The following is a 25,206-nucleotide window of genomic DNA, read 5'->3' on the forward strand; positions in this document are numbered from 1 at the left end:
TCTCCATAACAAAATCCGAGATGACCAGACTTGGACTCATGGAAATAGATTTTTTATGAATTATGTAAGGAATAATTGACACATCATCACTCCTGGCTACTCCCCTTCTCGCTCAAACATCTGTCGATATTACTGCGCGTCGAGGTCGCTCTTCCGCCATACAATAGGCTATATTTCTATTTTTTTATCAGCTTAAAAATCGCCATGTTTTATTTTGTGCCACCATACTCACTCATAACTACTCATGTCTTTAAATAAGGAAAAAAAGGAAGTGTTTGGTGGCTTCTAAATTCATGCCTGTTTGTATCCTAAGGAATGAATGGGGCTAGGCTAAATGCTAACACATTCACAAAGCGCTGTGCAAAGATTAAGTGCACGCATTCAAAAAAGAGAGGTATGTATCCATTTGTCTAAGTTGAGGTATAAGAACATAGTAAAAAGGCTGTGTTTCCCAATCCAGGTCCTCTAGGACCCCCTCCCAGAAAGTTTTAGATGTCTCCTTATTTAACACACCTGATTTAACTTATCAGCTTGTTAAGAAGACATGTTTACCATTTTGGAAAGAGGCTGATAAGTTGAATTAGGTGTTTCAAATAAGGAGATATCTAAACTCTGGCAGGAGGTCCTCGGGGACCTGGATTGGGAAGGAACATATTTTTACTAAAAGCAAAAAAAAAAAAAAATGTGATTACCCCACTTTAATAAACTTTCGAAGAGGAGGTAAGTCACACAGGTATTTTCATGAAAGGACATAGATTATTTTATATACTGAATAATTAAATAATATGTATATAATATTTATATTTTTAATGTTATATTATGTCAAATAAGTAATAAATCAAAACATACCAAAACCAACCACAAACTAATAATAACAGTTACGTTATGCGTAAATATGCCTTAAGCTTACCAGTTCCATAGCAACATATCAACAACACAGTATGGCTGCCAAGACTGAAGAGGAACACCGCAGTTTCAGACGTGTTTTTATCAACAATGTTGATACATACGCATCAAAATATATTGCAAAGGTAAGATCTTTTGGATGATTATGTGCGGCACGTAAACAAACTACAACAAGCCTTCAGCAAAAGCTATAGTTGTTTGAATTGGTATGTCATCATCAGGTGAGCTTCATGCGGCGCTGTGCAGTTTGTTGGCGTATGACATAAACATATCGCGAGAACGATTCGATAGCGCAGCTTCAGAATCGCTCTCACGGTACTGTGATGTCATGGTCTGTCTGCGCAAACCTGAATGAAGTTGAATACACCGGTGATATCTTGCTTGATTAATGTATTCCTCTTTTGCTTTATGTAGTTTTTAAACTCGCGGGTGGTCGGTGCGTCTCTTGTGACAGCTGAGGATGAGGAGGACACGGTGCTTGATGGTCATCCAGAAAGCACAGAGACCACCTTCCAGATCGTGGGAACTGTTTCTAGCCTAACAGAAGAGAAGTGCAGTTATATTGAGGAGGAGTACAATGTAAATATATCACAGTATTTAATACGGTTTAATTTATTAACAATAGTTAATGGATTTATAAACTAACCTGTTTTTTTATATTTGTTAGTTTACTGTAAATACTGTAGAAGTATTGTTAATTTTTAGTTTATCTTAAATCATTTAGTTAATGTAACAAATGTTCAGTTTTCAACAAGCGTTATTGGAAAGTGTTACTAAAATGTTTTTTTCTTTCTAGCACTTTAAGCGTGAAGACCTTCTCTATCAACTGATGAAGTGTGATGTCATCATTTATAATATTTCTCAGCATCCTGATCAGATAGATGAAGCACAGTGGGCCGTCTCTGGTATCAAAGACATTTTTTATTTATTTAATAAATTATTGGTTTGGTTCCTGCCATAAACTCTTAATAATTAAAATCCTGGGTTGCATAATTTTCCAATCATAGCTCTTCATGAGGAAATGAAAAAAATTTCTGAACCAAAGATGTTCATCCTTGTGTCAAGCATCCTGACATGGGCTATGACTAAACCAGTTGATACAGTAAGAAAAACCTTTGTTGTGGATAAATTAATTTTCTATTAAACTCAGATAACACTGATGCCAACGTGGTAATGTATATTCCCTCTGCTATAGGATGATCCAGAGATTCCTTTTACAGAAAGTCATTACCGGAAAAGAAAACCTCACCCTAACTTTCAAGATCATATCGGTTTGGAGAAACTTGTGGTCAAATTAGGCAAAACTGTAAGCAGGCATGAGTTTAAAAAGTATATTATAAAGAATATATTTAATAAATAATGTACTGTGAATATTAAATATGTAATGGTTTTCAGAAAAGCTCCCAGTTCTCTACATATGTTATTGCATCTGGGTTACAATATGGAATGGGTGAACACATTTTTCACCTTTTTTTCAAGGTAAGACATACCCATATACTGTATCAAAACTTAAAAGTAGATAATGTACACTTTTTTTCTTAAAAAAAGATACATTTTTGTTTTGTTTATATTGTTCTCTGTAGATGTCATGGTTGGGCGAGGTCCCAAAGGTGCCTATCTTTGGAGATGGCTCAAACATTATCCCCACCATTCACATTAATGATCTTGCAGGGTTAGTATAACTACAGAGCTTTTGGCACATGATCCATGCAAAAACTACATTACTGAACATCTACACCCCATTGACTTGTATTCATTAAGGATCATCCAAAATGTCATTGATCACAAGCCAGTGTCACACTACATTGTTGCTGTGGATGACTCCAAAAACTCGATGGGTGATATCATTAAGGTAAGATTTTAATGCGACACTGGGTTTTTGTTTGGTAAATGAGTGGCTTTTATGGTTCATACTGTGGTCTTGTTGTTTTAAGGAAATATCTTCTGCGCTCAGGTCGGGAAAAACGCAGAAAGTTACAAAAGGGGAGATTTTTCTCGAACCAGATCTTGCGGTAAAATCAGTTTTGTTATTTTATTGTTCCAATAGTTATAACAATGCAGAAAGTATTCTAAATATTGAGAAAGTCATGTTTACAGTTATCATGATGAAGTCCTAGCAACACGTATTACTAATGATTATTAATTTTTTTTATATTAACGGTATAAAATAAAAAAATCTTCATGAAACTTGACCTTTACTTAATATCCTAATAATCATTGGCTTAAAAAAAAAATCAATAATTTTGACAAATACAATGTATTTTTGGTAGGGCGGTCAAAAAATTGATTGCAATTAATCACAAACAAAATAAAACTTTGTTTGTTTGCATAATATATGTGTGTGTAATTATTTTGTATATAGAAAACACATGCGTATATGTCTATGTTTCTTAAATAAATACATGCATGTGTTTTCTACAAAATAATTACACACACATATATTCTGCAAACAAACAAACTTTTATTTTGTATGTGATTAATTGTGATTAATCTTTTGACAGCCCTACCAAAAATACATTGTATTTGTCAAAATTATTGATTTTTTTTTTAATCAAAAATCTTTATGATATTAAGTAAAGGTCATGTTCCATGAAGATTTTTTTTATTTTATACTGTAAATATAAAAAAAATATATTTATCATTAGTAATATGTGTTGCTAGGACTTCATCATGATTTTTACTACATCAATATTATCTACTTATTCATTTATATTTTAATATATTTTATTTTATTTATATACATTTAAAAATATATACATAAATAAAATGTTTTTTTTTACATTTCTTAAATGTATGTGTGTGTTTATATATACATTTTAATTACACACAATACACATGCAAATATATTATGCAAACACAAACGTTTATTTTGTATGCGATTAACCATGATTAATCTTTTGACAGCCGTAATTTTTGGCTATTGCTAAAAATATACCATATACTGTATATAAAATATACTCATGACTCTTTTTTTGGTCCTGGGACCTGTATTTTAATATTTGGTTTGTATTGACAGATATTTTTGTCTTTGTTTTAGCAAACAGATATTGATTCCTTGTTTGTCAACCTTCAAATTGAAGCACCCTATCTAAAAGAAAATTTTCATATCCAGTGGGTGTCAGAGGCTGGAATGATTGAAAACATGGAACAGATAACACAAGAATATAAGCAGAACAGGGGACTGCTGGTATGGTAAAATACTTGTTATAAATGGATATGGTTGGATTTTTCTCATTATGACCACCCACAGATATTCTGTCTCCTCAGCCCATTCGTATCTGTGTCCTGGGACCACCAGCTGTTGGGAAGAGCACTGTTGCAGAAATGATATGCAAGCATTACAGACTTCATCATATTAAGCTTAAGGACACCATAACTGAGACATTAGACAACCTGGTCAGTATTGTGCAAGAACCAAAAATTTATTTTGACCGGTCAAAGTATGTTTCAGGAAGTCTGAGGCCACTACTGAAAATAATGGTTTACAAATTAATACATAAAATTATCGATGTCAAATCTTTTCATACATGGGATATATGATACTTTGAAAGATGTATACTGAATCTTTTTAGGAGTCGAGTGTCCAGATTGAAGACGAGGAAAATGATCAGAGCGAAGCCAAGGAATTTCTGGATATCTTAAAGGAAAACATGAATCAGAACGGAGGTTGCAAATGTAACTTAAATGCATTGTATTATTTTAAAATAAATGTAAAAGTTCTTATCATGTTCTTATTTTCAATGTAGGACGACTGGATGATCAATATGTAATCCGTATAATGAGGGACAAACTCAAGACCAAACCATGTATGAATCAGGGCTTTGTTTTGGATGGATTTCCCAAGACATACGAGCAGGCAAAGGCGTTATTTAACAGTGAGTTTTTAGCTGATTTATTCATTTATTAATTATGATTCAGATTTTGTACTGTACACGAGTTAGCTTTGCATAATTATTCAAATATTCAACAGGTGATGAAGACAACGAAGACTTGCAATCTAAATGCGACAAAACGATCATCCCAGGTCTGTAATTCATTCATTTAAAGTATTATGTAGATTTTACGATCACTTTCAAAGCCTTTTAGCTAGTCTTTAAAATTTCTTAATTGCAATTATTAACCTGATTAGAATTATATTATCCATCTTTATCTGCATATCAGTTTTATTCAGCTCTAAAGATAGCACTGACTTTTGGGAGCGTGTGCAGTGAGATGGTACCGATTGTATTTTGAGTAGCTTATTTTAGTGTAAAGTCCTACAGAACTACATAAGTGTTACACCAGGTGGCTCTAAATTTCACTTCAATAATAAAACGATCATCTCTCTATTCTCCAGAGTTTGTGTTGTCTCTTAATGCCACCGATGCTGTCCTCAAAAACCGAGTTCTGAACCTACCCGAGAGTCTTGTAGAGGGAACGTCCTACAGCCCTGAACAATTCCTGCAACGCTTGGCCAGATTCAGAGAGAGAAATGTAGAGGATGAGACGTTACTGAACTACTTTGAAGACCTTGAGATTCATCCTGAGCACTTTGGTAATTTTGAACGTCTCTAAAGGTCAAGTGTGTAGAATTTTAGCGGCATCTAGTGGTGAGACTGTGAATTGCAACCAACGGCATAGTCCAAAGCTCTCCCCTCCCTTTTGAAACGTATAGTGAAGCATGGGTGTCAAAAGTTTTTACTGCACGGACCAAGGGGTATAGAGACAGGTCACTCTGTCACAAGATGCCTTTTTTATTCTGGTGCCTTAATCAATTGCTTTTATAGCCTAAAAACCTTGCTTACCTTGTGGGCTTGCGGGTGTACAGTTGGCGAAAGTAGGTTAAAACATGAAATTAGCAGCAGCGTGAAAGTCAAGGCTGTAGCTAAAATAAAAGGAGTTTAATTGTATAGGGCATTCCTCTAGTGCAGTGATTCTCAAACTTTTTCAGCGTGTGGCCCCCTTTGTGTACGGTGCATTCATTCGCGGCCCCCCCAAAGAAAATTTATGACAAAAACAGTTCTAAAACTTCACATTTTAATTAAACAAAACATCAAATTATACAAAGTAGTGCTGCCTTATTCTTTTTAGGTTTAATTTCACAGAATTCATGATAAATTAATGTATTTTATAAAAATGTCATAAAACTGGGGCCCCCCGGGCACCATCTCGTGGCCCCCCTGGGGGCCCCGGACCCCAGTTTGAGAACCACTGCTCTAGTGGAATGGATTTGACTGACGGCGCTCTGACAAGTGAACAGGTATATGCGCTAAATTAGAGATAAATTAAGTTGGTCCAATATTAATTGTCTGAAACAGTTCCACCCACATATAATGGTTCCAATGCCCATGTAGTCAAGGACAAAAATCTCATCGTCTGAGACAACATAGTGACAAAATACGCTCTGTAGAGCCAGTATGGCCATTTAGGGCTACTGAAGAAACATAGCGACTTCGTAAGGGGACCCGCAGTGTATTTAAATAAAAATTACTCATTCTAAGGTAATAAAACAATACAGTTCATTATGTAAGGTCTTTATACACCACTGATAATATAGTTATGCATATTATATTGCATTTATGTCAAGAGATCCTCCTAAAAGTTGCACAATGCACTTTTAAAGACAACAATTTAATCAATTTTTTATATTTATATTGTATATATACATATATTTTGTCTATATATATGTACATCAAGCATATACATATTGTATGTTAATACAGAAACATAAAATATACCTTATATATTTCTTCACCGTTTTGTAGAGATCACAAGCAACGATGACCATGAGTACTTGCTGGTGATGGAGAAGATTTATGAAAAAGTGGGCAAACCAAAGAACTACAGCCCGAATCCGAAAGAGATGGAGGAGGCAGAGAGACAAAGAGCCAAGGAGCTGTTAAAACAGCAGGAATCACAGAGGTCGGAGCGTCAGGAGAAAGAGGAGGCTGAGAGGAGAGCTCAACGCTGGGAGGAGTGGGTGTGTTACTGACTATCAATCTTTCAACTCTATGACAACTAAAGTGTATTATGTGTGTTTTGTCTTTATAAAAACAATGACATATCAGAAACTACATTGAGCAGTAGCTCCCAACCTTTTTCAATTTAAGGCCCCCTAGTTGACCACAACAATATTTGAAGCCCCCCACTCAATTTTTTCCAAAAAAATTTAAAAGAACTTGGAATGACTAGACTGATTCACTACTAAAATGCTACTAAAATTCACTACTAAAATGCTAAAATTTAAATTGACATCAGTAAACATAGAATATATTGATAAAATTAATTTTATACATTTTACTGTACACAAAAAAGAAAAAAGTAATAAAAAGGTTCCTAGCTGTCCCTCGGGTGGGGGTACCATTTCAAAAAGTACACCTTTGTATCTATATATAGTATTATATATAGTATTTGTTCCAAAGAGTGCATATTATTACTACCTCAAAGGTACACATTGGTACCAAACGTATACTGTACCTAAATGCTACATATTAGGACTTTTTTTAAAGGAACCATGCCAGTGACAGCTTGGTACCATGTTTTGACAATTTCTTCTGAAAGTATTCAAAATAGTTTAATCCAAGTCCCACCAAACTTTTTGCCACTAAACAATTTTTTGTGTGTGTTATTAGAGTCAGCATCTTGAAGAGGTTAAGAGACAAGAAGATGAACTTTTGGAGTCTCAGTCAGAACCTCTCAGGAACTACCTGATGAGGGCTGTTATGCCCACTCTCACCCAAGGGCTTATCGAATGTTACAGAACACGCCCCGATAACCCAATAGACTTCCTGGTAGGTTGGTCCTATTAAAACAGTTAAATGCATTTATTTATTTTACTGCAAATTTCTGTTGACCACTTTTTTAACTTGTATCTTTCAGGCTGAGTACCTTCTGAAAAATAATCCTGAAGGGTAATAAAACATGGACATTATTGTCCCAAGGTTCAGCAGCATGGACAACTTGTGTTGCTTCTCCTTTGTGGTTAATAAAGATGATGCTTTCAATCTTAATAATAATAATTTAAGATAAATTAGTTTATGACTATAAATAACAATCATATTACTGTATCCACATTAAATATGATTTAATGCAACTTTTATTGTAGTTACTTATCTACGCATTTCAGTTGGAAAACGTAATAAAATTAAGCTGTTAATTAGAATAGTTTATTTGTATAATGTATTCGTTATTACTTTGTAATCAGGTATTTCAAATCTCATTTATCCTCTGCTTTAGAGGACAGACAATTTTTTTCATTTATCAATTTGGCAGATGCTGCTTTCCAGTGCGACTTACAGAGCATTTTAGCTGTACTTTTTTATTTATTATTAACACAATGATCTACCAATTAAAGGTGCAAATTTGTATATGGGTCAGTGACAAAAACGGTTTGGCAAGATGAGAAATTCAAAAATCTTTTAAAAAAACTTTTTTTTAAAACATTTCAATGCACATAGTGTATTAATGTTAATTTTATGCAATAAAAAATACATTTGCACCATTTTTATGAAAGTTAAGACTGAATGGACCTAAAAAATGTCAAATGGTGTAACCGTCAGTTGCGCCAAAGAATGAGACATACTAAATATTTTATCCACCTTAATGGCACGTAAGCGTAATCATCATCATCAGGATGGCATGTAAGCGTAATCATCATCATTAAAAATATCTTTTTTTTTTAGTTATTCCTAAATGTAAATTTTAATGTGTTTTTGTAATATTTGTCCTTACATATGATGAAAACAGCTCTGTTTTCTAAATAATCTTTGACAATTTATGTAAAAAGTTATGTAGAAATATCACTAAACTAGATGATTTTATTCCAGCTTTTTATGAATATATTTAAATTTTCTAGTTACACCAATTGACACAGATTGGTTACACCACATTGACATTTTTGCAATTATCCCCCAAACATTCTTTCAAAATGAATAAAACCAGAAATTTTAGACTTGGGCCTCAAAAAAGAGAATGTATGCAAGTAATTTTTTGGAAATTTTAACTCTTTTACATTTAATTGAACCATATGAACACAAAATAATTAACATTACGTCATCGACCCATATATGTATAATTTACGTAACTACATTTTCAGTGGTGTATAAAGATTTTAAATAATGAACAATTGTTTTAATTATTTTATAATGAGGCGTTTTTATCACTGCGGGTCCTCTTACATGGACCCCTTACATTACCATGTTTCTACAGTAGCCCTAAACGTACATTGTCTAAGATGACAACATGTTTGTTCTGTTTTGGCAAACATGACAACATATTTTGGCGCCTAATGTAGTTTCTCTATCTATATGCTTTGAAAAGAACGGGGTGGACTGAGCCGTTGGTTGCAATGCGCAACCTCACCACTAGATGCCGCAAAAATCTACACAGTGAACCTTTAAGATAGGAACACATTACATTTTCCAAAACCACGTAATTTAATTAGGAAAATATTACCTTTTTAGAAAATACTATAGCAGTATAATTTCAGTCTATATAAATCCTTAATAAGGAAGTACTGTGTTTAAGATGGACAAATAGTGGTAGGACTTGACAAATGATCACACCGCCTTCAATACACAGAACTATTCTATTTTGTTTGTTTGTTTAAGGAACACCAAATGTGCGAAAGGCCAATTTACCTCAGGCAATAACAGGACACCGAGACATGAGGAATTATTTGGTAAACAGGAGCAGAAGGTGGCAATATAAAATAAACTGGGCTGGAATATGCAGCAAGTCAAATGCAATGATAATGGATGTACATCTGCTCAGAATGTGACTGTGTATGACAATGCACAGGTGCGGGAGGTTAGGCAGAAATATTGGCTGTCTGTAATATGGATGAGCCTGAGGTGGAAACTGTTTACGAATTTGTTGATCAGCACTTTTGATACTGCTCAAACTTAACCATGTATTCTCAACATCAGCCCTTTCTGTAAGTGGGTCATATTCAGCTTTCATGTTAGACAAACTTTAGTGATTAGAATCAGTGTGACGTAAAAAAAAGGGGGTGATGGGTAATAACCTACCCTGACTTCTAAATCCATTTATAATATCCTATTAGGTAATACGGATCATATAAAAAACGTTTTAAAAGAATATGTGACCCTATCTGTAAAATCCAAGCTAAAGTCTCATAATCTAATAAAAAGATTAAGAGCATCAAGTTTAATGTCATTGATTTCACATTGATAGTAGTTGTTGACATGACTTTAATATCAAGGTAATATCAAGGTTATATTTGATATTCTTTCGATGAGTAAATCACAAAAATGACTTAAACTTGTTTTTTACAGGCAGGGTCACAGGTGCATAGGCATATTTTAATTGTAATGGCCTGCGAGAAGCTACAATTATTTCAACACTGACAAAATGCTGAACTCTTCCACTAGATGGCACTCACACACAAGCAATATAAAAAAATGTGGACCTTTGCCATTTAAGATTTTTCTCTGGCACAAGTTGACTGCATTTTATAAATTTAACTGAAAAAATAAATACACAGAATATATAAACATGAAATAAAACACTTTATAACAAACTAATATTTGCATGCACTTCTCTGTTTTGAATACAACTATTGCTCCCCTAGATCAATAACTACCTATTGATTATGTAACAGTCATCATATACCAAAATATAAATGAAGTGTGTCAGCACTGAATCATATACGATACTAATGTGAGTAAGTTCATTGGATACGCAAGTATCTGTCTGGCAGCAAACAGTCAACCAAAACCTCACATGCATTTAGAGAGGGGGAGAAAAAGTGTTTTGTTGCTTAGAAACAGTTGTGTCTCTGTCTCATTGGGGGTCTCCTTGTGAATATCATTACTGTACGTTCCCTTCAAATGACAACAATGACACATTTTTCTTGTCTGGCAATGTTTAGCATTTGCACTCAAGCCCGAAAATGTCTCTTTATTGATTAGGGGGCAAAGTCGGGGATTATAACTAACTCTGTATCAAAATAATATTCTAGATGTCTACAATAAAAGACCCTTACAGGCAAACAAACTGCAAAAATATAAACAAAAGTAAAAAACAATTATTCCTGCCTATGAAAAGGCATCTTTTATACTTATAATGGATCTGTTGAACTTTTTCAGGCCAAGGCCCCATTGACGGATAAAGAATAACAGATATTAAAATTATATTTCTTGATATTTTTGCATGTAACCTTGTACAGTATAATACATTGTTGACAATTCATGAATTGTTTTATGCTTCTTATAAATCTAAGAATTTTAAGCCAGGCTATAAAAACATATGCAGAGGACTGTAAACTCAAATAGGTTTACATATTTTACTCTAATGTTTGCATTACAAATATATTAAAATTATAATTTCTGGTACCAAATATTATATACTGTTAACAGTACATAACACTTTCATTTAACTTTGCATTTGCATTGGACTTTTGATTGATGCCTAATTGTGACCTTGGACCACACAGGTATATATTTGCAGCAAAAGCCCAAAATACACTGTATGGGTCAAAATTATCGATTTTTAATTACAAAAATCATTATGATATTAAATAAAGATCATGTTCCATAAAATATATATATATATATATATATATATATATATATATATATATATATATATATATATATATATATATATATATATATATATATATATAAAATTATCATTATGTGTTGCTAAGGACAATATGGAAAATATATATATTTTTTAATCAATATTCCAATTAATCCAAATAATTGTATCTTTGCCAAATATTGTCCTATCCTAGCAAACCATACATCAATGAAAAGCTTATTTATTCAGCGTTCAGATGTATAATCAGTTCCAAAAAAATAAATACTCTTATGACTGGTTTGTGGTGCAGGGTCACAATTAGTTAAAATATTATAATTATTATGAAACAATAATTGGGATCCCTGATGAAATCATATATTAGGCTATATGTTGTATGCAAGTGAAACATCCGACTGGCGCAGAGGAGAAGGGTGATGCACAGTGGTACCCAGTGCGTCTGCATCCAGCAAACGGATTGCGAGCTGGATCGTGTTGACAGGAGGGAGGAAACACAAAGACACATGCAGCAGGGATTCTGGTACCCGTGCTGGAAATTCATCAAAATGGGGAAACACCTCCAAGAAATGTGTGTGTGTGTGTGTGTGCATCGTCCTTTTAGTAAGTCATTTTCTGATTAAAGATGATCAAGTGTGTGTGTGTATGTGGGGGGGGCCGGGTCAGTGAGAACAATATTGCACATTATTAACGTCTATAATAACTCACCTTGATGTCAAACTATGATAAATGATAAATGCCCCCTTGACCTCTGTGACACATTTTTGCCTGTCTAACCGTGTCTGGAGGTATTAACTTGAAATATTAAAATAAATAGGAGACACAACAGTTCTCACAAAAATTGATTCATTAACTTAAAAAAAAATACTGTACATTTCATAATGTATTTATTTATTTTCTTCTTCTTCTTACTTTTTTACAAGGCACCTAGTTTAGAAATGTCTTTAATTAGAATTGATATATTAATAAATTATATACATAATATATACATATATATATACATATATACATATATATATATATATATATATATACATATATATATATATATATATATATATACATATATATATATATATATATATATATATATATATATATACATATATATATATATATATATATATATATATATATATATATATATATATATATATATATATATATATATATATACATATATACATATATACATATATATATATATATATATATATATACATATATACATATATATATATATATATATATATATATATATATACATATATACATATATATATATACATATATATACATATATATATATATATATATATATACATATATATATATATATATATATATATATATATATATATATATATATATATAAATATATATATATATATATACATACATACATATATATATATATCATTTAAAAAAAAATTATTTCTCCACTAAGAACAAGAACCATTTCTTTTGTACTTTATATGATCAAAATTTGCCTATGTTTTCACTACAATAAAAGTTCAAAAGTTCAAATGTTAAAGATTCTTATGGAACCAAAATAGTTCTTCATGTAGTCCCTTATTTAAAAGTGTAAGGCTTTTAAATCAGGGCCAGTTGTCACACGCATTATAAAATGTAATTTTATATCATTCTATTTATTTCATTTTCTAATAGCCAGTAATATAGTTTGATATTTTTGCATGCTACCTTTTACCTTTTGCTGCTTAGATGATTTGTTTTATGTTTCTTCTTGTTATTTTTAATTGTACCATATATATTTATTGACAGATTTCCATTATGACAGTCTACCCCATATAGTGTGACTTTATGCTTCATGCCTTCACAGAAACCGACTTTGAAAAAGTTGAAATATTCCCTGAAATCCAGTACAGAGCGTGACAACTAGCCCCAGCCTCCCGTAAATGAAAATATACGCCATGGAAAACAGGCCTACTGATACCCACCTGTCAATTGTCACCATGGTGCTCACTAACAACTGTCCAATTTCTTGGGCTCTGCACTGAAAAATGTTTGACATTTATCTTTGAGTACCGCCGTACAGACCGCATCACTCTGAGCGTCTTTGCATCTGTTCCCAACATCCTTGCGATCGGGTTTCAAAGTCTGTTTGTTCCTGAGCTGGGGCGGGTTGAAGCTGGCTGGGCGATGTTCGGCGGCAGACTTGGTGAGATGGAAGCCTTTGTTAAAAACATCAGGTAGAGCGTGGGGGGGCTGTTGGCACAGCGGCGGGCGCCCCCATGCTGTTCTGTCAATCTGCCCCTGCCCCGTGCCGGGAAAGGAAGGGGGCAGACACCGGGGGGCCAATCCTCCATGAGACCCAAATCACGGCAGACGAGAAAAGATCGTCCCTGGCTAAATACAGTTATCCTTTTTCATCTGTCAATCAAAGAATCTTTGAGTAATTTGGGATTTGCTAAGAAAAGCATTCGGATTTTGGAGTGTTGAGTACTGTGGTTTTAATATGCAATGCGTGTTGCTGATTAATCATTTCCATTTCTTACATTTTCTTGTTTTAGAATGATGGTTTAGATTTATTTAATAGGCAAACACTTTTTAACAAGTTGACAATAAATGTGTTGGATAAATTCAATAGAAATAATGGAATTAAAAAGTCTTTCAGTTCAAACTCACATTTATTTAATTTTACAAACTATGGTTGTTTTTAATTCACTATAGAAATGTATTAATTAACTCGAATTTAAAGACACGGTTGTCATACTGTACAGCAGATGGTATTTTGTCTGTGTTTCATATAAGCCGCCTATATTTTCTCATATAACACCTTTTCATGTGATTTCACAATGTAAACCATAAAAAACGGGGGTACAACGATTCCCCACCGTGACACATTCCTTTGTCGCCGGCTACCGTTGAATAGCGCATGTAAACTAAGACCTACGCAAAGGTAGATCTCAGCTTCTTAAATTTAACATATGTTCTCCTTCCCACACATTGTGATTCTCTCCGCCGCCGGTAAACGATACACGCGAGAGAGCGTTTGAGGCACTCTGCGATGTCGTCTTGTCATCCGGACGGCGATACGCTACATTAGCAGACGCAGGCAGGGAAGAGGTCTCGTACACGAGTGTGAATATTAGGGAAGATGGAAGCCGAGCAAACAGGATTTAGAGCGCACCTATGTATCAACACAGATTTAGTCAGAGTCACCCTCGAGGGACGTGAAGAGAGATGGAGGGAGAGAAAAGAGAGGCTTCCGAGCAGTTCTCTTCATTTCTAGATGAATCACGTTGGGAGTGGGCTTGCAAAATTGCTTTATGGAAAGTGGAGGAAGCCTCGACGGGAACATTAGACAGGAAACAGCAGGAGGGCCACTGTTTCATTAGGGAGAGAGGCTTCGGCTTTATTACAAGGATTTGGAGTTTTATGGTTATCATTATTTGCGATAGAATTATTATGCTTATATGTCTTCTCGTCAGCTGTTTGGACGGGGAAGCGAGTTGGGGAGAGAAGGGGTGGTCGCGCTGCGGTCTGCCACGTTTGGAGGAGCGGGCCGCTGGGCCGTCTCTTCAGAGGCCGCCGCGTTTGCCGCGCACAGATCGGAAATCCTGCACAGGAGCATCTTCTGCGTCTCGATCAGGAACTCGTCCTGTGAACAACAGAAGTGATAGAGTTTATTAATGTTGAATGAATAATTTCTTTATCAATGTTCCATTGGACACAGAGGTGGTCTTAACATAGAGGCTTATGTAGGCGGCTGCTTGGGGCCCCCTACCAGCGGTCATATTAAGGGGGCCCCCAACCAACCTAATAAATAAATAAAAGCCTTATCATCATGAACACTTAAAAAGCATTGTAAATTGTATTAATATTCTTAAGAAATACGTTGAAACTTTGAAATAGTAGTTAAAATGTCCAGTTAATCAGGGCCGTGCAGAGACCATTGGAGGGGCAGGTGCTCAAAGAATAAAAAGGGCACTTTGCTCGCCGACACGCAAGCACACAACTGAAACAAATAATAAAGTAATACAGAATAGAAAAATGATAAGTCTAACGTTTTTCTTTATTTTCCTTGCAAATAGAGTGAGACAGAAAAATCTATATAGACTGAGTTTTATATCTATATATTTATGCATTTGGCAGCAGCTTTTATCCAAAACGACTTACAGTGCATTTCATTTAGTGTTTGTGTGTGTCAACACAGTATATGCAGTTCTGAAATTATATGATTTTATATATTGCATTGTGACATTAAGATATTATTACGTTTACAGTCTTGTGTTTTTGTTGTCATATTTAAAATATAATTCAATTCTACTCTAATCCTGTTCGAAATTTGTATACAAAGAGAGTAGCCTACATATTTTAGTTTTGAATCGTGTTTGTGTTGTGTTTTTGCACACTTTGATGCCTTGATGACAGGGCAATAAAATAATGACATTCATCTCTCCTTTCATTCATTTCATGAAGCCTCTAGTACTTTCTTTATTTTCAGGTAAACTAAAACTGGTTGCAAAGCTGGAGAGTTTTTGACTGAGTTAATAATTTAGCACGAGTATGGCTATATTACCCAACATCAGCTCACATTGTCTTTTATCAAAGGCGAGTCCAGGAATCGTAAATTCAATATGATACAAAAATTAAGTGTTTTTACGGTATTTATCGAATCTTACTCTGCCAACAAACTTCGCGTGACAGGTGGATGACATTAGAACAGCGCGAGAGCGATTTGAAATCAAACTCCTCCGTATGATTTCCCGAATATTTCTCGCGGTACTTTGATGTCATGTGCGTTTCGGTTCTTGCATTGCTGCGTGAAGTTGAGCACACCTAAAAACTCGAGACAGCTACCTGTATGAACTTCCGGCAGAGAACGTCCCTGCCTTTGCCTCATCCATTGTTTTTATATGGGAAGAATGTTTAATTTTCAGCGTGAGAAATACAAGGTGTGGCGTGTGAAGGCTGAAATGCGTGAGACTTGAGAGCCCTGTTTGCATCTAACGTTCTAGAGATGTTAATACACACAGACAGCAATAAACAAAAGCTGTGCATGCTCTCCTCACGTTGTTCTTGTAAAATAATAATAATATAACAAGCATACCGCTTCGGTTCAATGCCGGCTCGAGGGGGATCCTCCCTGGACTGCGCACCGTGTCGTGCACGTGTGGGCGCTGCTAGCGCTGTGAGCTTTCCCTAAAGAGATTGTCCAATAAAAGGTCAATACGTCATCATGTGACTAATTTTATTTTGCGGCTAAATTATTTTTTATTAATTTTACTAATAGTTAGATTGGGCAGGCCTTCACAAAAGGGCATTTAATTACAAAAAAAAAATGCCTTGACAAAAAGGGCACTTTGGTCATCCAGGGGTAAAGGGGCAGGTGCTTGGGCACCCGCCGCCCCCCCCCCCCCTCTGCACGTGCCTGCAGTTAATGTTAATCTTTCACTACATACATACATCCCCATTTTTCACAATGAAATGGACTAGTCCGTAACGGTGCGCGCTGTGCGAAAGATAAACACAGAGTGACAGGAGGACTGGGAAAGAACACGAACAGAGACGAATCAAGACAAATATAAATGCGAAAATGGGGCTTTGGTAATTTAGGAATAGCCTTAGCCCTACACTGATAAAAATGATTTTGTGGTGAAGTAAATAACGTTACTACAGAAACAACTAATTTAATTAAAGTCGCCATGAAACAGAAGTAGCGATTGCCTTATTTTTTCCCGTGATGACGTATATCCGAATCAAACGGCTTTTGAGATGAAATAAGGCAGGGCTGGATTTAAATTTGTCCATCGAGATCTGATTGGATCGTTTGAAGTTGGGTCGTGTTGCTAATTGCTAATCGCTGCGATCTTCTCCCGGACCCCGCCCACCTGCCATACTTATGACCGGAAGTGAAGAGAGATCGTTTTGAGGAGCGGAGGAGATTTGCATTTTTGATTAAAGATTATGAGCACACACGAATTTAAAAAAAATAATGAAGCTCACAGATAAGTCATTTGTTAATAATACCACAATATTTTTTTAAAAATATATAGTTTTTCCTTTCAATTTCATTGTGACTTTAACCTTTATGTTGGGGATGTTTTTGGTTTTTAATTTTTTTGCATACATTTGTTAATCAACCTCAGTCCTGATTAATCAGAACCTGATTTTTTCAAAACTGATTTGGGGAAACACACATACAATTACTTATTTTGAATATAAAAAGTGATTGTGGACTGGATTTTTTTTTACCTTTTATTACAGTCTTGGGCATGTGCATTGGCTTTGATGCATTGCTAGTTTTTGTTAGTTTTTTTTCTCCCTCATTTAATGTTCGTGGCTGTTCTTGCCCCATTGACTTATTCTCTATTGGTTTGTGTAGTGTTACACTGTGTGTTCTCCACTTTCATCTTCATTTTGGAGTAGAAAAAAATGTTTTGTTCTCTTTTATAGATCGGCTAGGGGGGCCCCATACATACCTTCACCTTGGGCCCCCAATTTGCTAAATCCACCACTGATTGGACACATAGCTTGTGAGGAATCAGCCAGGTCGTATGAATTTGTACAAAGTGAATTACATATGATTTTTAGAAAAAGCAGTAAGCCGTCTGCACCCCTAACCTTAACGTCACTGGGGTGAACGCAGATTATACTAAAATGCATAAATTACCCACCACATAAAATACATTTCCATGAGATTGGACTTGAAGTAGTCTTAAAACCACTTAAAATAAAAGAAAGAAAGAAGGAAGCTGAAAAACCCTCCTAAAGTAAATCACAGAAGGGATGGATATAGTTGGCTCGTGGACAGCGCTCATGAGATATGGCTTCCATCTTATAAATTATCACCCGGGACATCCAGGTCCCGGATGCCACCCGTGTGATTCGTAACGGTGGTAGGAATAGTCCCAGCCTGGAAGCGGCGCTGTTTCGCGGTGCCAACCTCCCGACCCCAGCGGAGCTCTGTGGCGGCCGCTATGCTGCAGTGTACCAAGCAAGCTGCCCATCCTCCCTACCGGGCGGGCCGTCTGCAACAGAGCAGTTAATAAAGAGATTGATTATCAGCCTGTCAGGAAGTGACAGTTGGACAGAGCTACTCCCCATGAATGACAGAGGGCACGCACTGCTCTCAGCAGCCAAGAGCGCCAGAACCAGCACCGCGCCACCAGCACCTCCGTACCGTGCCAACCTTGCTGCGGGGTGGAAGAGCCCCGTCGCGAGCACAGCCATTGCCTTCTGGAGCAGCAGCAACATGGCTGCTGACTTTACTTCCTGTGCCAGAGTCAGAGTTCAACGCCGCTGCCCGCCGCAGGATCTAGGCGGATGAGCGACGCAGCGTCATACAGGCTCCAAACGACACATACGGGCATGCTTTTTGTGAGATGCATCAACTTTGACGCTACAAGTTTGGAGTAAACTTGACACTCTTTATTAGGGAAGGAACATAGATGGGAGGAACGTAGTTTGGGAACTAATGTTTTGTTTTATTATGTCTTATATTTCATTTCAAGTGCTCTGGTATAGCTCAGTGGTAGTGGTAAGGCATTGCATAAACAGTGCAAAAGGTCATGGGTTCAAACCCAGGAATACTTACTGATAAAAAAGTCGCTTTGGATAAAAGTGTCTGCCAGATGCATAAATGTAAAAGCAAATATAGGTCACACATCTTTGAATGCTTTTTTCGCCACTTCATTTGTTTTTGATACTTTACGTATTGTTCACTTTTAATTTAAAAATATGAAAAAATTAATTAAATAAAAATGTATATTAAAGATTAAAAATATAATTAAAGCTAAAGTAAAAACAAAATGCAGTATTTGTTATTATACATAAATAATGATTCATAATTCATCATAAAATTCACTTTTATCCAAGGCGACTTACATGTGAGAAATACAACAAGTGATTCCTCTTAAAGAAGGCAATAAACACAAGAAATGCCAGTAATATAAAGTTTTAGTCACAATGTTCAGATAAGCCAGCCCAGTACACACAGACATTAAAGAAAGAGACTTTTTTTCATTTCAGCATATGTGTCCCTTATATACAAGATCAAAATAGGCCAATATTGGCACCCAGTAATGGCAGCAATATCTATCAATCACTTATGCCTTCATTAAGTCATTTTTTGATAAAGTTTTTTTCTAAATAGAAAAATGTGGTTAGTAGCCTTATTTTTCTGAGTTTCAATTAGACAGAATTTATGATTTTTAATGATTTTTATAAAATGCATGCAAAAAATATTTTCTTAGTATTTTGTATTGTTTTCAGTACACTTAATTTAAACACAGGGATTAGATTAAGACAGGACTTGGCCTTTGTTAAATTAGGATATTAAAGTCATTTAAAAAAACTAAATTTATAAATAAACACTATTGTTGTGCATCTTGAGACACAACAGTCGCACTGATATATTTTATGTCAGAGCAAGTTTTCGATCAAGACAACATTAACATTTGAGTTAGTCTGAGACTAATCTTAGGCCCTGTCTGGGAAACCGCCTCATACACTGAATAAACCAACTTGTAAAATTTACTTAAAAAAATCCTCGTAACAATTTGCACAAACTTTTTTATAGTAAAATTTACTGCTTTTTAAAGTACAAACGAAACACTGGAAATACTAATTACCTGAACGGTGACTTCACAAAATTATAATTTACAACAAAACAACATCAATAATAAAAGATCTTAAACCTTTATGACATTTTATTCACAAATACTTAAGTAGTTCTTATCAGTTCTTATTCTGTAAAAAATAGTGGGTATTCCTTACAACATGTGCAAATAAATGTAAGTTAATTTTACTTCAATGTTTTAGTGTGGATTTTATACGCTTAAGTTAAATGATTAGATTAGATTTTTTACTTGGACGTGCTAAAGTTTTTGATTAAAATTGACTTAATTATTTTAGGACTATGTGCAGTGACTATAAAACAGTTAAATAATACTAGAAAATATATAATACGACTTACTATTCCCACACAGTTAATTTTGTACACAAATTAATTGTGTATTTATCATCATTTTACTTAGGAATATCTAGTTCTTAAAGGATTAGTCCATTTTCTTAAAAAAAAAATCCAAATAATTTACTCACCACCATGTCATCCAAAATGTTGATGTCTTTCTTTGTTCAGTCGAGAAGAAATTATGTTTTTTGAGGAAAACATTCCAGGATTTTTCTCATTTTAATGGACTTTAATGGACACCAACACGTAACACTTAACTCAACACTTTACAACGAAAAGTTTCAAAGGACTCTAAACAATCCCAAACAAGGCATATACTGTAGATCTTATATAGTGAAATGATTGTAATTTTTGACAAGAAAAATAAAAAAATATGCACTTTTGAACCACAACTTCTCATCTAAATCCGGTCCTGTGATGCGCCAGCGCGACCTCACGCAATACGTCATCACGTCAAGAGGTCACAGAGGACGAACGTGAAACTACGTGTGGAGAAAGAGGACCGTTCAGACGTTGTTGTATGTGGAATGATTCTAATTAATGTCTTTGTGTCAGTTTATTGTTTAAAATGGTCCGCAAATGTGCGTTTCATATATGTAACACGTGACCTTTCTACGTCACTACGCAATTACGTGAGGTTGCGCTGGCTCGCCACACAGCCAGAGGAAGAAGATAAGTTGTGATTTAAAAGTGCATATTTTTTATTTTTCTTGTAAAAATGGCAATCGTTTCGCTAGATAAGACCCTTATGCCTTGTTTGGGATCGTTTATAGTCCTTTGAAACTCCATTGAAAAAAACTGTTAAGTGTTGATTTAAGTGTTAGGTGTTGGTGTCCATTAAAGTCCATTAAAATGAGAAAAATCATGAAATGTTTTCCTCAAAAAACATAATTTCCTCTCAACTGAACAAAGAAAGACATCAACATTTTGGATGACATGGTGGTGAGTAAATTATCTGGATTTTTTTTTTTTAAGAAAATGGACTAATCCTTTAATAATTTTTTATATTACCATGTAGAAATAATGAGGGTTAATCAAATATATTTTACTACACCAAAAACATTAATTCAAGAAAAATTAAAGAAAATTCTTACCCCATTGGCAGATTTTTGCTTGTTTTAAGCATGAATTTACTTAAATGTTATTTTTTTTGACTAAAGAAAATGCATCTTAATTTAAGAATGTTTTGATATTTGTACTAAAAACAAGACAAAAGTACTAAGTTAGAAAGGCATTGTTTTGCAGTGTGCAATTATAAGACTGCTCCCCGGCACTATTTCCCGCAGTTTGTGAACATTTTATTTTTATACAATACATAGTTTTAAAGCAACACTATGTAGTTTTTTTACCTTTAAATAATGTCTCTAAAATGATTTCAGTGATAGAACAACTTTTAACTGGACAAATTGTACTGTTGCTGCAACCTGAGCAGCCTCCTTGCTGCTACAAGCACACTCTGAAAGTGGCGGTGGAGGGTAGGAAACACAGCCCCACCCCTCCCCCTGCCTGGAAAAGAGTGTCTGATACCAGGCACTGTTGCACTTTTCAACCACACGGGGGAGCTGTAAGTCATTTTTACATGGAAACTACATAGTGTTGCTTTAAAGCAGCTTTATAGAGAATGCAATTTATTATGATATTAATCACATTAAACCCTGGTTGAGGCTACTTCTAGACTAAGGCACATGTTGGAGCTGTCTCAACAGCCAGTGCCATTGATTTGTCTCAAGACACACACCAGTAAAGTCTTTTAATGGTATGTTTATAAAAGATGCTTAAACATCTACATTTATTTAAGGCCTACTCCTAGTCTTGTCTGAAACCAGCCCTAAAAGTTTATTTTTTTTATAGCTAGAGGAAAGTGTTCCCCATTGGCTCAATGTCCTTGCATGGGTGATCACATGTAAATCTTCCATATTTTCATTTAATTATCTTTCTCATTTCACTGGCCTATACATGTGTATGTTTGTTTTTTAAGCCGGTTATCTGTATGCTTCGATGTATGATGACCTCCACGAGTAAACATAACTGTTGACCCACTCAGCCTGTTGGATCAGTCTGATAGCGGGACCATATGTCTGGATGCTCACGGATTAGCAACAGTGCATTAGAGAAACAGAAGTGGTTTCCTTCTAATTAATGATTTAGCACCTCACAGGTACACACACACACACGTACGCCTCATCCGGCCTGCTTTGTCAGTCCCTCCGAATGAAGGGCTGTCTGCGCTCTGTGGCAATCTTGTGACTGACTTTGTTTGAAGTCACTCTTGTCTTCCTCGTCTGCTGTGCGTCTGTCTGTTGGTCGCGTCCCCCCTTTTTTAATGAAACAGAAGCGTTAATAGAATCACTGGGAAAAGCAGGTGATAAAAGTCGATCCGTCGAACGCTCCTGTATCCTGAGTTGCGAGCGCGCTGTTCAAACAGAGCATTGTTCAAAGACAATGCATGCAAAAGACACACGGGCTGCCGAAGGAATATAAAAAACTGAGAGGGAAATGGAAAGAAGCTGCTCCCTGTCTTCAGTGAGATCAAAACAACTCCAAGGTAAAATATACAATGAAGGGCCGCCTGATCTGACCAGCATCTCAGATGAGAGGAGAATGCAGACATCCTGACATGTTACACACGCACAGAGAGAGAGAGAAAGAGAACGAGCGAGCAAAACACAGAGGGTGAACATCAGGTCGCACAAAAGTTTGAGATGAAACATTCACTCTATTTGAATTCCTTATGAATGCATTCATGCAACACTGCACATGCATTACAAATGTCAAATTAACACCTGATGGAAGCAATGTTTGCCTGTTTATGATATTCTGAGCATATGAAATGACCCTCAAAGAGCTGAAAATATCCTAAATTGTTCATTCATGGAGGGCCCGAGAGGTAAACGCGCACGATCCGACGTGTTGATTTCAGACAATAAAGATATCGCGTTCCGCCGTGACAACCCGAATGAATTTTGGACACATTCCGAGGCATGTTTCTGAAACGTCACCCCAGGATATCTGCGATCAAGTGCTTTTCCCCGAACATCCACACAGAGCGAGTTGTCATTTTCTCATTGTGGGAAAAACACAAGTCTCTTTTACACTTCACTGGCCTTCACGGAGATCAATACAAGCTCCTGTACAGGGAATATATATATATATATATATATATACGATATATATATCGCCACGGAGCAGAAGTCTCTTTAGACGAGGCACCAGGGAGGACAAAAAACAGTAAGAAGGAAGCTAAGCTGTATTTCGTCGTTAGAAGGCGACACAGATGGACAGGAACCTTTATGGTGGAGGCTCCTGCTGGCATGGTGCCACCAGCCCAGACTCCCTTTGTTTGCCAGGCTACTAAACTAATAGAGATAAAAGCAGGTTCCTGCTGGCCGGGAATTATAAAGTCATTAACGAATACAAATAAGGATGATGAGAAAGGGGAAGATGGCGTTCTCAGACCGCCGAGTCAGAGGTGAGATGCATTTTGGGGGCTCGGACCGAGGTAAGACGGCTGTAAATGGGGACAGCCATTATGTGAACAACGCATCAGGGCCAATGAGACACTACAAACTTCTATCTATCTATCTATCTATCTATCTATCTATCTATCTATCTATCTATCTATCTATCTATCTATCTATCTATCTATCTATCTATCTATCTATCTATCTATCTATCTATCTATCTATCTAAGATATTTATATATTTTGCCTTTATTGCAGAGGTGGACATGACTTAAGTATTTTTATAAAAGAAAGTTTTTAAGTATTCGTATTTTGAAGTGTTTTTCTTTGGCAAACATACATTCCAAAGCATATTATCATAATTTTTACTCCACTACATTTCATAATTTCAAGTTTTTGGTTTATATTTAATATTTAAGTACATTAAACATCTAGTTTTTTTTTACTTTTACTTAAGTAAAAAGTACTTTTGTACACAATTTTTACGTTATTAGGTATTAAATCAATTTTAATATGCAATATAAAAGGAATACACAAGAAAAGTAATTTTTTCCCAAGACAAACACACTAATAAAGCACAGATGCTTGGAAAATGTACTTAAAATACTGAAGTGGTGTCCGCCTCTGCTTTATTTTGCCATTAAATCAATATCAATAATGCCAATAATATCAATATATCAATACACTCATCAAATGTAAAACAAGCTATTAAAGTCTACTAAAGATTAAATTGTAATATGATTTAGAATGCAAAGTCTGAATAATCTACCCAGTCTCACAAAATTTTGTGATATAGTCACGTAACTTTTTGATTTTTTTTCATGATATTGTCATGAATTTCTGCGTTTTTTCGTGATCGTATCACGAATTTCTGTTTACATGTAAAGTTTTCACGTATTGGTCAACTGCTTTTTCCTATTTTCAAACCATTGTCGCTTCGGTTTAGGGTTTTTAGATTTTGTGTTTGCGTTAGGATGTTACTTTAAGTATTGGATTATAATATTTTTTCTGAATATTTTTTTATTTTCTGATTTTTAAACCATTGACGCTGGCGTTAGGGTTAAAGTTGGGTTCGGGTAAGGATGTCATTTTATGTAAATCTAACCCTAAACCAAAGCGACAATGGTAAGAAAATAGGACAAAACAGTTTAGTTTTACGTGACAATAACATGTAAACAGAAATTTGTAATACGGGTAACACTTTACAATAAGGTTCATTAGTTAACATTAGTTAATGTATTAACTAACATGAACAAACCATGAGCAAAACATTTGTTGCAGTATTTATTAATCTGTGTTAATGTTAGTTAATAGAAATAAAGCTTTTACTTGTTTGTTCATGTTAGTTCACAGTGCATTAAC

The 25,206-nt window shown here is 35.1% G+C and overlaps 2 protein-coding genes across 2 annotated transcripts in view; one reads left to right on the forward strand and one right to left on the reverse strand.

Annotated features, from left to right (window-relative positions):
* Positions 1-903: 903 nt before the first annotated feature.
* On the forward strand, positions 904-8,314 carry ak7b (adenylate kinase 7b). Its single transcript, XM_065248715.2, has 18 exons — positions 904-1,031; positions 1,321-1,485; positions 1,703-1,811; positions 1,914-2,008; positions 2,102-2,212; positions 2,302-2,385; positions 2,490-2,578; positions 2,668-2,758; positions 2,841-2,918; positions 3,944-4,093; positions 4,174-4,302; positions 4,479-4,572; positions 4,653-4,781; positions 4,877-4,930; positions 5,243-5,440; positions 6,651-6,865; positions 7,518-7,676; positions 7,765-8,314. The coding sequence occupies exons 1-18, from the start codon at positions 942-944 to the stop codon at positions 7,798-7,800; spliced, it is 2,076 nt and encodes a 691-aa protein (XP_065104787.1). The 5' UTR covers positions 904-941; the 3' UTR covers positions 7,801-8,314.
* Positions 8,315-13,137: 4,823 nt separating this feature from the next.
* LOC135737656 (protein phosphatase 1 regulatory subunit 37) overlaps positions 13,138-25,206 on the reverse strand; it is a 66,559-nt gene continuing 54,490 nt past the window's right edge. The window contains exon 11 of the mRNA XM_065255464.2: positions 13,138-15,067. Coding sequence (XP_065111536.1) covers positions 14,894-15,067 — 174 coding nt within the window. The 3' untranslated portion in view covers positions 13,138-14,893. The remainder of the gene's footprint in view (positions 15,068-25,206) is intronic.

The sequence above is a fragment of the Paramisgurnus dabryanus genome, chromosome 17 (genome assembly GCF_030506205.2).
Source record: "Paramisgurnus dabryanus chromosome 17, PD_genome_1.1, whole genome shotgun sequence".
Lineage (NCBI taxonomy): Eukaryota > Metazoa > Chordata > Actinopteri > Cypriniformes > Cobitidae > Paramisgurnus > Paramisgurnus dabryanus.

Coding starts and splice junctions, on each gene's coding strand:
- ak7b (XM_065248715.2), top strand. CDS start 942: ATGGCTGCCAAGACTGAAGAGGAACACCGCAGTTTCAGACGTGTTTTT. Junction 2,386..2,489: donor TTTTTCACCTTTTTTTCAAG/GTAAGACATACC, acceptor TGTTCTCTGTAG/ATGTCATGGTTGGGCGAGGT. Junction 4,094..4,173: donor AGCAGAACAGGGGACTGCTG/GTATGGTAAAAT, acceptor CTGTCTCCTCAG/CCCATTCGTATCTGTGTCCT.